At 38.6% G+C, this 15,838-nt stretch overlaps 1 protein-coding gene across 8 annotated transcripts in view; it reads left to right on the forward strand.

The window, feature by feature from the left end:
- PIBF1 (progesterone immunomodulatory binding factor 1) overlaps nucleotides 1-15,838 on the forward strand; it is a 233,896-nt gene that overhangs the window by 57,750 nt on the left and 160,308 nt on the right. For 5 of the 8 annotated variants that reach the window (XM_054446978.2, XM_054446979.2, XM_054446981.1 and 2 more), the window contains exon 10: nucleotides 14,816-14,914. The exons of 2 other annotated variants lie outside the window; for them this stretch is intronic. In XM_054446978.2, the coding sequence (XP_054302953.1) occupies nucleotides 14,816-14,914 (99 nt within the window). Of the gene's footprint in view, nucleotides 1-8,094; nucleotides 8,182-14,815; nucleotides 14,915-15,838 lie in introns of all 8 variants that reach the window. One more of the 8 variants, XM_054446984.2, reaches the window with a different exon arrangement.

Below are 15,838 nucleotides of genomic sequence, written 5' to 3' on the forward strand. Positions count from 1 at the left end.
TTAGTAGCAGTAAAGATGAGAGAAATGGGTCAAGTTGGAAAAGTATTTAGGAGACAGAGCCGACAGGACTCAGTGACTAGATTGGATTGGTTGGATGAGAACTCATTAAGGATGTCAGCGAGGTTTCTGAATTAAACAGCTGCATAGATAGTGATATAGTTTTTAAAACATTAAAAAATACAAAGCTTTAATAGGAAAACATGATACATTTAGTTGTTTCACTTGAAGTGTCTGTGGGATATACAAATAAAAGAGTTGACTGTAGAAGAATCTGAACCTCAAGAGAAAGATGGGAATTAGAGAGGCCTGTGGTATAGATAGTATTATTACTATTTTACAAATAAGTACTGTTGGTTCTGTGGTTCAATTCTGTTGTGGATTTAATAGGCTGTTGTTGACTGATATAATAACTTTAAAATATATGGGAACTTCCTATGGTTATTCCTAAGCAATCCACATAGCTATATAAACTTTGGTATGTAATCATCTTGAAAATTTCCTCATTTTTTAGGTTTTTGCTGTTCTTAAAAAAAAATCTTTAAAGTTTATCCCATTGTAACGTGAATGTGGTTGGTAGGGGTAGGTTGGTAAGGCTGTGTGGGGAAACAACCAACAGAGCCGTTTCTGGAAGTAGGAAAACTGAAAGCAGATGTCCTTGTTTCCTTGTCTCCAGTGTTCTTCTGGCCCCCTATCCACATCAAAATGGACACTACCTAACCAGGGGATTCCTGGAATTGGGGCTGCCCTGTGGATGCCCCAGCCAGCCACAGGGCTCAGAATTGATTGGATATATACTGAGGCTAGAGTGGACAATTGCCACCAGGTGGTGCCAAATTGCAGCCTGAGCCCAGATGAATTTGAATTTCACAGGACACCTAACTAGCTAGGTGTACAGGCTTGCCTTTATCATTTTAATCTCACAGTAATCCAACTCTATATTTTATGTAATCTTTGGGAATCATAGTTTCTTCATTATGGCAGATTTAACTGTAGTCAGAGCTTGTATCATATTAATCTTCCACACAGTAAAAAATAAATTGTAAATTACTTCTTTTGAAATCTTAGAACTTAAAATGGCTAAAGAAAGAATTTTAATATTTCCTGTTATAAAACATGAAATTCATAATACGTTTACACATTTAGGGTTGTGTGTGTGTGTTTAGGTAAATTAATCTTTTGCTTTGGCCTGAGTTGTATAATTGTGTTAATTACTGGTATTTTATCAAAGTGTGCTGTTACAATGAGTTGAAATGGATGAAGTACTTACACTTGCATATTTATATTTGGTCTCCTTATCTCTCCCCCAATAAACTTTTTTTTTTTTTTTTGACGGAGTCTTGCTCAGTCACCCAGACTGGAGTGCAGTGGTGTGATCTCAGCTCACTGTAACCTCCACCTCCCAGGTCCAAGCGATTCTCCTGTCTCAGTCTTTGGAGTAGCTGGGATTACAGGTGTGCGCCACCACGCCCGGCTAATTTTCATATTTTTAGTACAGATGGGGTTTCACCATCTGTTGGCCAGGCTGGTCTCAAACTCCTGACCTCAGGTAGTCTGCCTGCCTCGGCCTCCCAAAGTGCTGGGATTACAGGCATGAGCCACCATGCCCGGCCCCAAACATTTTCTAAAGAAACTGAAATGATGATTAGTGAAATATATTTTGCCTTTAATTTGTTGTCTATACATTGGAGGATATTAAAAGGATACTTTTTCTTTTCTCTTCTTTAATATGGAAAAGGCACATGGAACTTACTCTGTCCAATCTTGGTATCTGACCTGCAGTCATTCCACTAGTTCTTGAAGTTAAAGCATTGAGAGAAAAGAAAGAGAGTAGAAGATATAAAGACTTAAGAAAAGGGCAATTATAAACGAAGAGAGAACTTGGATATTTCGATACATCAAACATACTGTAGTTGAAATTATAATATGTACGTATGCTTTGGTCCAGTTTGTGAATTCAGCTTTTTTGTCTTTTCTGTATTTTCTAATTACTTAAAATTCCACTTTGGAGCTGTGGGAAATGAGTGAAAGGTACTACAGTGCTGAGGTGTATTATATAAATAACTTCTTGCTTAGTAGGTATTATGTGACAGAAATATTATGGACCCTCTTATGCATTTGGAAATAAGACATTCTGTGAGTGGGAGTATATTATGAAAGAGATTTGGATCAAAAGACTGAACTTGATCCTGGTTCTACCACTTACTAGCTCAGCAGATAAGTCACTTAATATCCCTGAAGTTTAATTTCTTCTTTTATAAAATGAGCTAGTAGGCTAGGTGTGGTGGCTAACACCTGTAATACCAACACTTTGGGAGACTGAGGCAGATGGATTGCTTGAGTCTAGGAGTTCGAGACCAGCCTGGGCAACATGGCGGAACCCCATCTCTAGTGAAAATACAAAAAAATTAGCCAGGCATGGTGGCACAGGCCTGTAGTCCTATTAAGGAGGCTGAGGTGGGAGGATCACCTGAGCCTGGGAGGTCAAGGCTGCACTGAGCCAAGATCATGCCATTTGCACTCCAGCCTGGGCAAATGGAGTGAGATCCTGTCTCAAAAAATAATAATAACTAACTAATAATACTTCTTAGGGTAGCCCGTGAGGTCTAAATGAGATAATATATGCAAAAAGTACATTATAAATTATAGACGTAAATGAGTTATTTTGGTACCTTATGCCTATGTAGAATACTTGAAGAAAATGTTTTAATCCGTTATGTTGACAGTTTAAGGAAAATCACCATTATATAAAAGTCATCTGATAATATTATGGGATTATTTATCATTAGAAGATACTAATACAAAATATATATTCTTAAGTGTTTATCTCCATAGCATTTAACCAGTTTTCTTAAATGACGTAATACAGACGTAGAGGGTCTACATGCTGTTCTTTTCGGTCTAAATTTCTGCATAAGATGGCTAGCTTATGTTTCCTAATTAGGTTATGAGATAATAAGGTAAAGGGAGATAAATTCAGCTGATTAAGTTTTTCCATAAAGTAAAACTGCCTTTATTTAAGGTGGTCTTGTTACTGTAAACACAGAAAGAGCTATTCTGAGTGGTGCTCTACAAAAGATAATAGAGGCATTCATGATGCTCTTGATGCAGTACAGAATCTGGAAATTGAAATAGCTTTACAATTGTTTCAAAGGGGGTAGGCAGTTAAGAAAAAGAGATTGAAAAGATGCTTTTAAGTGCAACAATTAGTATTGCTTTAGTGATTTTATTTTCCTGCCGAATCAATAAAAACCATCTTGACCACAATTTATCTTCCAAAAGTACTCAAGAAGAAACTTTAATGATACAAACTTGAAATTTGTGTAGAATCTTAGAGTGATATTAAACAACTTTGAATCTTGAATCTATTTACAAAGGTTAGTTGAGTATATGTAATGTATTACAATGGTGAATTTAACTAGTGTACAGAGGTTCCATTCATCATTTTAAAAGTGTATGTCCTCATTAGTGCTTAAGCAAACAGACAAACTTCTTTTGTTCATATCTTACCAGATATCTATATAATGTTTTAAGTTCTTCTATGGAAAAATTTAATAATAATTACTTTGTCTTTTCAGTTAGATAATTCTTGAAGTATATGGCTCTGCAGATAACTCTCTCAGCATCTTCTCAAATATTTTAAATCAATTTTTGTTATCAGTTATCTTTTATTGTTAACTATATTCTTTACTCCTTAGATGTTTACAACATGTATTCACTGCTTCATTAATAATACTTAAAATTTTCAAGCTCTGTAGGGTGTTCCAGATATGAAGCAAGGTAAGTTCAGGTTGCATAGGAATTTAGATTTACCTTTGTGGTGTAGTTTGTTGTGTGGTAGGAGAGGCTGGTAAAGTAAAATTGGGCCAGATTTTAAAGGTTCTGTTGTCAGTGGGGAATTTCCAGAGGTTTTATAGTAGGAAAGAAACATGACTTACTCATTTTTTATAACTACGGTTGCAATGCGGGGTGGATTATATAGTTGAAGAAAGCCTAGAAGCAGGGAGATCACGTAGGAGGCTATTGCACAGCTTAGGTGATGAAAATGAGAAGTAGAAAGAGAAAACGATGGATGAATTTAAAGAATAGGTAGGAGAATTGGCAAGATCTGGTGATTGACAGGAAGTGAACCTCAGGAACAACCCCAACTTTTCTACCTCGGTAGTCTCAGAGTGATTGGTGATAAGGCATGGCCATTAGCTCCAGAATACACATTTTTTGAGACAGAGTTTCGCTCTTGTCGTCCAGGCTGGAGTGCAGTGGCACAGTCTTGGCTCACTGCAACCTCTGCCTCCCGGGTTCAAGTGATTCTCCTGCCTCAGCCTCCCAGGTAGCTGGGATTATAGGCATGCACCACTATGCCCAGCTGATTTTTGTACTTTTAGTAGAGACGGGGTTTCGCCATGTTGGTCAGGCTGGTCTGGAACTCCTGACCTCAGGTGATCTACCCACCTCGGCCTCCCAAAGTGCTGGGATTACAGGCATGAGCCACCGCGCCTGGGCTAATTTCCGATCCTTTACAGATGTGGCAGCCCTGACCAAGCTCAAAAATGCTTATCTGAGATCACACAGCTTTTTACTGGAGATGTTTCTCTGCTGTGCCCCAGATTTCACTCCCCTTAGCCCTCAGATCAGTAGAAGGAACCCTAAGCTGCTAAAGCCCCTCCAACAATCTTCTCTGTTTTCCCTAGGATGCCATTAAAAATAGTATCACTTTCATTTTATACAATAAAAACTTTGAGGAAACATTGCTGTAATTATCAATCTTTAAATGAACATCATGTTTTAATTTACATTTTCATATTTAGGTAGCATAGTAACCATAGGTACTATTTATTGAGTACCTATTATGCATCAAGCATTGTACTCAACACTTCACATACATTGTAGAAAAAGAAACACATTTTATGAAGTTTAGGTATTAATAACCCTATTTTACAAGTAAGGAAATTGAGACATCAACTGTGACCTGCCTGTGATTATTATAAACATTTGTTGGTAAAAACTAGATACATCTGACTCTGCAGTGCAGTGCACACTCCCATTTAACTGGTCAGTGCTGTGTAAACTGATCAAAGATTTCCTATCAAAACTACAATTTTGAAGGTAATTTACTTAAAATAGAAATTCTGTCTTTTTTTATTATTATATTTTAGGTTCCGGGATACATGTGCAGAACATGCAGGTTTGTTACATAGGTATACACATGCCATTGTGGTTTGCTGCACCCATCAACCCGTCACCTACATTAGGTATTTCTCCTAATGCTCTCCCTCCCCTAGCCCTTCACCCCGACCGGCCCCAGTGTATGATGTTTCCCTCCCTGTTTCCATGTGTTCTCATTGTTCAACTCCCACTTACGAGTGAGAACATGCAGTGTTTCGGTTTTCTGTTCCTGTGTTAGTTTGTTGAGAATGATGGAGAAACTCTGTCTTTTAAGAGAATTTGCAAACAACATTCCATGCTTGAGGGCTGAGTATGGATCATTAGAGCTTTATAAAAGCATTTATAATTTTATTTATACACACATACACACACACACACGGATGAAGTCTTACTGTTTTGCCCAGGCTGGGTCTTGAACTCCTGAGCTCAAGTGATCCTCCCCACCGACCTCAGTCTCCCAAAGTGCTAAGATTACAGGTGTGAGCCACCATTCCCAGACAAGCATTTATAATTTTTGAAGTTAGCAAAGAGGACTTTATTTTTCTTTTCTTTTTTATTTTAGTTTATTTTATTTTAAGTTCTGTGATACAAATGCAGAACATGTAGGTTTGTTGCATAGGTATACATGTGCCATGGTGATTTGCTGCACCTATCAACGTGTCATCTAGGTTTTAAGCCCCACATGCATTAGCTGTTTGTCCTAATGCCCTCCCTCCCCTTGCCCCCCACCCCCCAATTGGCCCCAGTGTGTGTTGTTCCCCTCCCTGTTTCCGTGTGTTCTCATTGTTCAGCTCCCACTTATGAGTGAGAATATGTGGTGTTTGGTTTTCTGTTCCTGTGTTAGTTTGCTGAGGATGATGGTTTCTAGCTTCATATCCATGTCCCTGCAAAGGACATGATCTCATTCCTTTTTAAGGCTGTGTAGTATTCCATGGTGTATATGTACCACATTTTCTTTATCCAGTCCGTCATTGATGGGCATTTGGGTTGGTTCCATGCCTTTGCTACTATAAATAGTGCTGCAATAAATACATGTGTCCATGTATCTTTTTATAGTAGAGTGATTTATATTCCTTTTATAGTAGAGTGATTTATAGTCCTTTTGGTATATACCTAGTAATGGGATTGCTGGGTCAAATGTTATTTCTTCTTGTAGATCCTTTAGGAATCGCTACACTGTCTTCCACAACGGTTGAAGTAATTTACACTCCCACCAGCATCTGTTCTTTCTTGACTTTTTAATAATTGCCATTTTGACTGGCATGAGATGGTATCATTGTGGTTTTGATTTGCATTTCTCTAATGATCAGTGATGATGAGCTTTTTTTCATGTTTCTTGGCCACATAAATGTCTTCTTTTGAGAAGTGTGTGTTCATATCCACTATCAAGCCTTTGGCACCCCCATACTACTCCAACAAAGATGTTTTTACCAAAGCCCCTAAGACCTTCATGTTGCCCAAATCCAGTAGTCATATTCTCAGTTCTTACCATACTTGACCTTACTAGCAGTATGTAACATAGTTGATCACTCCCTACTTCTGGGAACACATTCTTTAGCTTCCATAGTGTCACACACTATTAAATTTTTCTCTTCCTCATTAGCTGCACCTACTCATTCTCTTTGTTGGTTCCTCCTCATCTTCTTGACAACTTTTGCTGCTGCCTCCATGGCATTTCCACTTGGTTATCTATTAATAATATTCATCCTAATGTGTTCAGAAGCAAATTTCTGTTGCATTCTACCTCCCAATTCTGCTCCACCTTCGGTCTTACCCAGTTCAATTAAAGACAACTCTATTCTTCCACTTGCCCAGACCAAAAACCTGAAGCCATCTTTTTTCACATTCCATATTCTATTCATTAGCAAATCCTTTTGGATTTATGATCTCTATCTCATGTATATTAACTTGCTTCAAGTCACCATTATCTCTTACCTAAAAATTACTGCAGTAGCCTCTTAAGTGGTCCCCAGCTTTCTTCCTTGCCCTCTTCAGTCTCTTAGCACAGTTCTTGTTAAATGATAAGTCAAGGTGGATCACTCCTCTACTCAAATAAAAAGGCTCCCCATCATTAAACTTAGTAAAACTGTAAATGATTACAGTGACCTGTGATCCTACCTGATCAGTATTAAGTTACCCTATCCTCATTTAGGATTTTCTTCTGGTCACTCGCATAGTCATGCTGGCCTCCTGTTCTTTTACCTGTAGGCGTGCTCCTACCTCAGGTCCTTTGTATTCACAGTTTCCACTGCGTAACCATCTACTCCTGATGATACACCTGTTCTTGTGGTCTTTTCTGACTTCGTTCTACGTTGTCTTTGCTTTGTTTTTAATCTGCCAGCATACTACATATTTATTTACTTTGGGATTTTTTTCCTACTAGAATGTGATCTCCATGAGAGTAGGAGTTTTCATGTATCGTTCAGTCCTGGACTCCCAGGTACCAGTGCCTGGTACGCAGTAAACGCTCAGTATATGTAATATTTATTGAATGAAAGAATGAATTGGTACTACTTTTTAGAAATTAGGTGGCTGTTGATTTAGATGAAAACCTACCCAAAGGTTTATAATGGATTTGATCAGGACTGAGTGTAGTGACAAGATATATAGTAGTTACTCAGTTAACCATCTACCAGATTCATTCTGTTTCATTTTGATATGTTACCTTTTATCCTGTCAGCTACTTTGTAAATCTTAACACATTAATGGATTTAAGCAAATATTTTCCATTTTGGTACTTAAATTTTTTCTAATTTTTCAACCATAATTTGGGTTCAATGTTTATCTACTTTGTGCTTAAGTTTTCATATCTAGAAACAAACAAACAAAAATCTGCTTGAGCACCAGTTGTCTTCAGTCCATTTTATGCTGCTATAACAGGATACCTGAGACTGGATAATTTATAATGAACAGAAGTTTATTGGCTCACAGGTCTGGAGGCTGGGACGTCCAATATCTACGTACTGGCATCTGGCAAGAGCCTTCTCACTACATTATCATATGGCATAAGGCAAGAAGGTGGGAGACAGAGCAAGGGGGAGCCAAACTCACTCTTATAATGGCACCATTCCCGTTCTCATGGCCTAATCACCATTATCAGGTCCCACTTCTTAATACTGTTAGAATGGCAGTTAAATTTCAACATGAGTTTTGGAGGACACAAACTTTTAAACCAGGGCACCAACTATAATAAAAGGATAGAAAAGTGTAGCATTTTCAGTCAACAATGATCTCAAAAGGTTTCTACTCTTAAAATGTATAGCTTCTCCCAATAAATTTATTAAATAAGATTTCCACTTTGCTTATTTCATTTTTATGTCCTACTCATTAAGTTTTCAGTCATCTATGATAAAGGTAAAACTACAGTCATTGAATAGAAACAAGATAATCTACATGCAACCCTTCTATTTTATGCCATCTTAAAAACAAAGGCATCAGATATGGAAATGAGCAGTTTTATGTTGTATCCAGGAAGACGCTGGAGGTAGAGATGATAAATTCAAACACTTTTCCTATAAATAAGCCTGTCATATAAAAAAGCCTATTTTAATCCTTTGTTGTTCTAACTAGAAAAATATATTTACTTCTATTAGCCAAAAATATTTTTACATGAAGACGGAAGTTTGGATTGCTTAGTTGCGCCTGCTGAGCTCTTCTGACAGCCATGGTTTTTTTTTTGTTTGTTTGTTTTTTCACTATTTATGCTTGGTAAATTTTAAGTTCTGAGGCATTCAGGATGTTTATTCAGGCTGAGATGTATTCCTTGCATTGCCAAACTCTGATTTGATACTGTTCGAATTTCGAAGGGTCCTAAAGTTTTTCTCATTCTTCTGACATTTTTCTTACCACTTTTCAGATATAAATATAGATTTAGCCTATTGGTACTGTGAAATTTATCATCTAGTAGTAGGCAAATACATTCTACCCTGTACGTTAGTCTGTTGTTACGAATGTTTTATAATGAAGTTTCAGGTTTCAGATGTGAGCTACTGTTGAATAAACTTCTGTGTATTAAATTATCTGCTGCACAAATGGCACTATATTGCATGTGAACTATGTCTATTTTGTTATAATATTAAAACCCTTTTATTTAAGTAAATGATTAAGAACTTAACTCTTGGCCGGGTGCGGTGGCTCGCGCCTGGAATCCCAGCACTTTGGGAGGCCGAGGTGGGTGGATCACGAGGTCAGGAGATCGAGACCACGGTGACACCCTCTCTCTACTAAAAATACAAAAAATTAGCCAGGCATGGTGGCGGGTGCCTGTAGTCCCAGCTACTGAGGAGGCTGAGGCAGGAGAATGGCATGAACTCAGGAAGCGGAGCTTGCAGTGAGCTGAGATCGCGCCACTGCACTCCAGCCTGGGCGACAAAGTGAGACTCCGTCTCAAAAAAAAAAAAAAAAACTTTTTAAGTTTCTTATTTGAATGTTATAATTTAAGTAACCATATCTCTTGGTTTGTCTAAGAAAGTAGTGGTTTGTGCGTGTTTCTTTGGCATAATTTTTAATAGCACTCTCTTTTATTCTAAAAAGTGCCCCAGGTTGAAAAATACATTATTTGAACACCCTAGTTATAAAAGTAGGATACTCACTTTCCCTTTGCATTTCACACAGTATTTATTTAAGATTTATTTTCTTTAATCTTTCCTCTCAATATGTCTCCATCCCACAACATAGGGTGGATGGGAGAAATACGTATGTGTATATGGGAGATACATAGAGTTGCTAGGAAACAACATGAAAGAATCATGAAAAACACAGTGTTGGAATCTAATGTTAACTTTATACAAGTATTTTAAGGATGATATATTCAGATTTTTGTATTTTAAAACACTTATCTTTCTTTGTTATAATTACATTTGATTATACGCTTGGTTTGGACTTCTAAAACTTGAGCTTCATTAGCTTGTACATGCTACAGATAGTTTCTACCAATTTTTCAAGTTTCTCTTTTGAAGAACATTTGAATTCCTGTAATTTGTTCTGTAATTGTATTTCTGTTATATTTTCTAATGCATTTAACATTTAGAAATGGATTACTTATTAGTTATATGAAAGTTATTGTCTTATCTGTGGAAGGAATACATCTAGCGTTTTATCAGTTTATTTTTGAAAGAGCATGTTATATATACTGTGCGCCATAAAAGCTAATGTATAATATATTCACAATTCTTTCAAGGCTTATTTTGATTTCACATCTGTTGGTGCATTGAGGTGGTCATGTAATATAAATCTCATAATGTCAGAATTTCTCAAGGAGAAAACATCTGTGAAGCAAAGGAAATTTTAAGAGGCAGCATAGTATGATTCACAGCACAGACTCTGGAGCCAAATTGTTTGGGTGCACATTTGGGCTCTGTAGCATACTTCCTGTGTGACTTTAAGCTAATACTTAGCCTCTTTGTGTTTTAGTCTTATCATTTGTAAAATGAAGGTAACGATACAACTGCTTTGTGGGATTGTTGTGACAATTAAATGAGTTATGATATGTAAAGTGCTTAGAACGGCTTCTGGCACATGGTAAACAGTATGCTATTGCTATTATTGTCAGTGGAAGAATACATTCAGTTTTTCTCTCTCAGGCTTCATATGAAACCTGTAAATTGGTAATATTAAATAAAGTATCTGTTTCTTATAAGGAATTACGCTGCTTTTTGCTAAAGAATGCGGGTTGTGGACTGGATATGGAAGGTGTGGTACTTGATAAGGAGATTGGGTTTACACAGAAATGTTACCCACAAACACCTGTGAGAGGACCTCTTGGTAGAAGCCTTAGCTTTTTCTGGTCCATTCCCCAGTTCATTTCTGTTTTCTCTTTCTGAATTGCTTTACCTATTTGTCCTTCAAGGCCTAACTTACATGTCACTTTTAAAAAATGTTTCACTTTATTCACCTACCTCTCTTACTCCAGTAAAGAATAATAAACTCCTTCTCTTTGTGGCCGTAGAATTTTGTTTATGCCTTAACATAGTACTTAACATAGTACCCTCTAATCATACCTCCTTTCACAAGCCCTGGTGTTAGCTTGTTCTAGGTTTTATTTCATTCCCTGTGTCTTTTCATTTCTTATGTCCATTGTTGCAAGAAAGGAAATGTTATTAGGGACTGAAGCTTCTCCATCTACCAATTGAGCATTCATGATTCATTAGTCCTGTAAATGTGATCTACTTGTAACTGTGCTTCCAAAATAACATATAGAATAATGAGGCTGTATTTGAGAAATGAACATTGAAACCAATTTGTGATAATTTACTGACTAAAATATTTACATGATTTCGAAATGAAAAATATATAAATGTTTAATATAGTTTGAGAATTTTATTCTATCTATAACATTAATTTATGTTTCAGTTTGTTTGAGAATAGAATATTTTTGAAGGTTGTTGCAATCAGGATGACATCTGAAAATAACAATATGCCATTTTTTGATAGCTACTTTAGAATGCACTTCCACTTAGTAACCCACAAAAGTAGTTTATTTTCTTTTCAATAAGAGTTACCTATACTCCAGCATTTCTGAAGAAACTTTTATTTCTGGCTTATAAACTGTTTTACTGACAAATCTCTAATGGTTGACATTTTTAAAATTTTAAATTTGTTGTTAATATTGATGGCAGCAGCGGCCCATCTGGAGCAGCTGCTGTAAAGATGCCAGCTGCAGTGGGGGAGGCGCATCCAGGGCTGCATGCTCCACTGAGCCAGCAGGAGCCGGAAACAGGCAGAAACCCAGACTCCTTCCGAGTTGGAGGGGCGGGAGCCCTCCCAGGCGCAGCTGCCGTGGCCCAGTCGCAGCTGCGGACCCAGGCATTCCCTCACTATCTTCGGCCTAGGGAGCCCCCTTCCCCCACAGGCTCAGAAATGCCTGTTCTTGCTGCCTGACCTCTCCCTACTCCCAGCACCCACTCTGATTTCAGAGCAAAGTTGAGGCCAAGCCTGGGCACTGTTGCAGGTGTACCCGTTCTTGGGGCATTACTGACACCCCAGCCCCCTGCCACCTCGGCCTCCTCTGGACTTTGGACACTGACAAGCACGAGAGGGAGGCTGGCCAAAGTAGGGGATGAGGGCGGCTTGGTGCAGGCCTGCAGGTGCTCTTTGGCACTCCAGCCTGGGCACCAGGTTACAGCTGGTTGACGACGGCAGGACTGGCAGGCAGGCTCCTGGGCGGAAAGGGGTGGGTCCACGGTGAAGCCCCACCTCAAGCCAGGGATGGCCTGGAGCATGGGAGCTGCGCCACCAGTTTCACAGAACGGAGTGAGAACTTATAGTACTTTTTTCCCCCGGCCCACCCATTGCCACCTATGGACCAATCAGCGTATACTTCCTCCCCACTGAAGCCCACAAAAACCCCAGACTCTGGCAGACGTCTGGACGATCTGCCTGCAGAGAGGAGCTACCAACTGTGGGTCTCCTCTCAGCTGAGAGCTGAGCAGATGTAGAGACAACCTGCCTGCAGAGAGAAGCTACCAACTGTGGGTCTCCTCTCAGCTGAGAGCTGAGCAGATGTAGAGACAACCTGCCTGCAGAGAGAAGCTACCCACTGTGGGTCTCCTCTCAGCCAAGAGCTGAGCAGACGTTGGGAAGGCCTGCCTGCAGTTAGGAGCTACCCACTTCAGATCTCCTGAGAGTTTTACTGCCGCTCAGGAAAGCACCTCTGCCTTATTCATGCTCCAGTTGTCTGTGTACCTCATTCTTCCTGGACACAGGACAAGAACTTGGGACCTGCTTAATGGTGGGACTGAAAGAGCTGTAACACAAAAAGGGCTGAAACACGCCCCTCACTCGCCACATTGCAACAAGGAGAGAATTGCTGCAGCCCTTTGGGGAGCCCAGACCTAGGAGATCCCTGAGCAAGGGCTCTGACACCTGTTTGGGGCTCTGCAGTTCCTGGCATCTCCAAGCTTCCGGACACCACCGCATTCCCCGGTGCCAGCAGTGGAAGCTGCTTTCAGTATGCCTGTCCAGTCGCAGCCTCACAGGAAGCCTGGAGCTGCCTACCCCACTGCAGCTGGTGTGCCCCGCTGTGCGCAGTGGTTGAACCCCGCACTCGCTCACTTGCTCAGTCACCCCTTGCTGTTCTGCACTTGGCTTGCCCTCGGCAGGTATGGGATCCTGGCCAGTATAGCTTGAGCCGAATACAGTCTGTGAGGCCGAGTGGGTGGAACAAGCCCAGTGGGCCTGAGCATAACTCGGGCAAAGGCACCACTGGCCACAAAGGTTTCCAGCTGACAAAGTGACGCTCCAAGGATCCTGTGACAGCACCACCATGCAAAGGACTAGATTGAGTACTGGTACAGCAAGTATGACTGCTAAGCATTTCTATCCAATATTCAGTAGACAGGTTTATTCAAACTTTATGGCTTTCATGACTCCCTACTCACATTCTATATGAATAATAAAAAATAATAATTTCCAATCCAGTTTTTCATGAGAGATAGTGTGGCATGATGTAAAAAGCCCTGGCTTGGGAGTAAGAAATAACTGGATTCAAATTATGGTCCTCTTAGGCTGTGTGACTTGAGGCTAGGTACATGAGCTCTCTAAACTTCAGTTTACTCAGCTAAAGAGTAGGTTATAACATAAAGAGCTTTGTAGGGATTAAGTGAGCAAAATCATTTATATTACATTCTTTTTATTTATGTTGTAACTGCTAGAGAAGGAGATTTAAAAAAAAAAATAGGTGACTATCTGAAAGAAACTTACTGTTGGTATTTTTTTTTATTCAAAGTTTCATCTTGATTAAAAGGCAAAAGTTTTGATCTTTGGAAGCTCATGGCTAGCTGTGTAATCTCCCAATTAGTCGTTGTTATCTTCCAGCTCCCCTTAACTGACACTAAATGTATTCTATCAATTTCAGTTCCTTCCTACTGTCCTCACAACTGTTAAGTAGATGATTTTTCCAATACCCTAGCTTCATACTTCCTTGAGCCCTACATGAATATTGACCTTCATCTCAGCTCTACTTAATTTAATCATACTAATTTTCATACCTTATCTTGTTAGCCACCAAAATTCTGCCACTGAAAAGTGCTGTTCTACCGCCACATCACCATTCTCCAGTCTTCCATCTTGCTTGTACAACTGTTACACTTTGACTTAATCTGTCATATCTTATCAGGACCTCTAATTCTTTGTCCCTTCTACTTTCTCCTCTCTGTCAACCTGTGTTTCCTTCCCATTCCTTCCTGTATAACTGAGACTTCAAGGTTCTTCATTTCAACGATTCTCTTGCTCATATCCCAAACCGCACTTTTATTTTGATTCTCCACAATATATCTTTCACTTAAAATATTTTATGGGACATTTATTAACCTCCCAAAACCTCAGTTTTCTAGTGGATAATATATGAGTAATTACACCTATCTCATTGGATTCTCGTAAGGAATACATAAACTACTGTATAAACAAACTGGTTAGCCTACCCTTTGACCCATGCGGAGAAGGGTGGTGTGACATAGAGATAGACCATATTTGCACCTACACTGGTGTATCCTACTCTTAGACACTCAACCAAGCCAGGCAGGTTTATATAGTGTACACTTTGGGTCCCCAGCTTCTCAGATGGGTCCTTAAGATTGTCAGATAGTCCATCTTTAAGAAATAACATAGATAAATCACGCATTTGAAATAACTGAAATCCATGTTTAAAATTTAGAAATCTCCGAGAAGCAAGGGATAATGCTGTGGCTGAAAAGGAACGAGCAGTGATGGCTGAAAAAGATGCTTTAGAAAAACACGATCAGCTCTTAGACAGGTAAGCATCATAAAAATAGAAATGTTAAAACTCTTCCATTATTGTTTCTGTTACATATTTATTTAGAAAATGTATTTTAAGGAGAGAATAATTTTCATTTCAATTGAGGTATAATTTGTATGCTTTATTTTTACAATATACAATTATTGTGGATATTGAAAATGTGGTATAGAACGGTTCAGTTACTCCAGAGAGTTTCCTTATGGCCCTTCAATCCTTCTTAACTGCTACTACTCAAGAGGCACCACTTTCTGATTTCTGTCACAATAGATTAGTTTTGCTCCTCTTAGACTAAAAATACTCTGTGTCCAGGTTCTTTCATTCCACTTTGTTGTTGTATCAGTAGTTCATTCCTTATTATTGCTGAGTATGAATATATTTTATTCACCTGTCAATGGTCATTTTGGTGGTTTCCAGTTTGTTACTATCATGAATAAAGCTGCCATATAATTTTTTGAAAGTGTGTGTTTTTATTTATCTTGGCTAAATACCTAGGAGTGGCATTGTTCATCATCAGGTAGATAAATGTTTTACTTTTAAAAAACCTGCCAGTGGTAACACCAAAGTGATTGTACCATTGTATACTCCCAAGTTTTTTTTTTCAAAATCTATATGTTCTAAAGTATGTGTTTTGGAAGGAGGGTATCAGAGAGAATGATATATCTTTAATTTACCAATAGAAAATGACATTTATTTTTAATAGCCTTGTTAAAAGGAAAATAACTGATGGGCATTATAGTAAATATCATTACTTCATTAAACATTCTACACTTTCAATTGTTTGACTGCATAGAGAGTAAACAGTGGCTACCTTATTTTTTTAACTTTTCGTGTTGAAATTATTTCCAAAAAGTTCCTAAAATGGTAAAGTTTCTGCATACCGTTCACATACTAATAAACTTTTGAAATTAAGTTCCATGGGTC

Source organism: Pongo pygmaeus, chromosome 14, assembly GCF_028885625.2.
Source record: "Pongo pygmaeus isolate AG05252 chromosome 14, NHGRI_mPonPyg2-v2.0_pri, whole genome shotgun sequence".
Taxonomy (NCBI): Eukaryota; Metazoa; Chordata; class Mammalia; order Primates; family Hominidae; genus Pongo; species Pongo pygmaeus.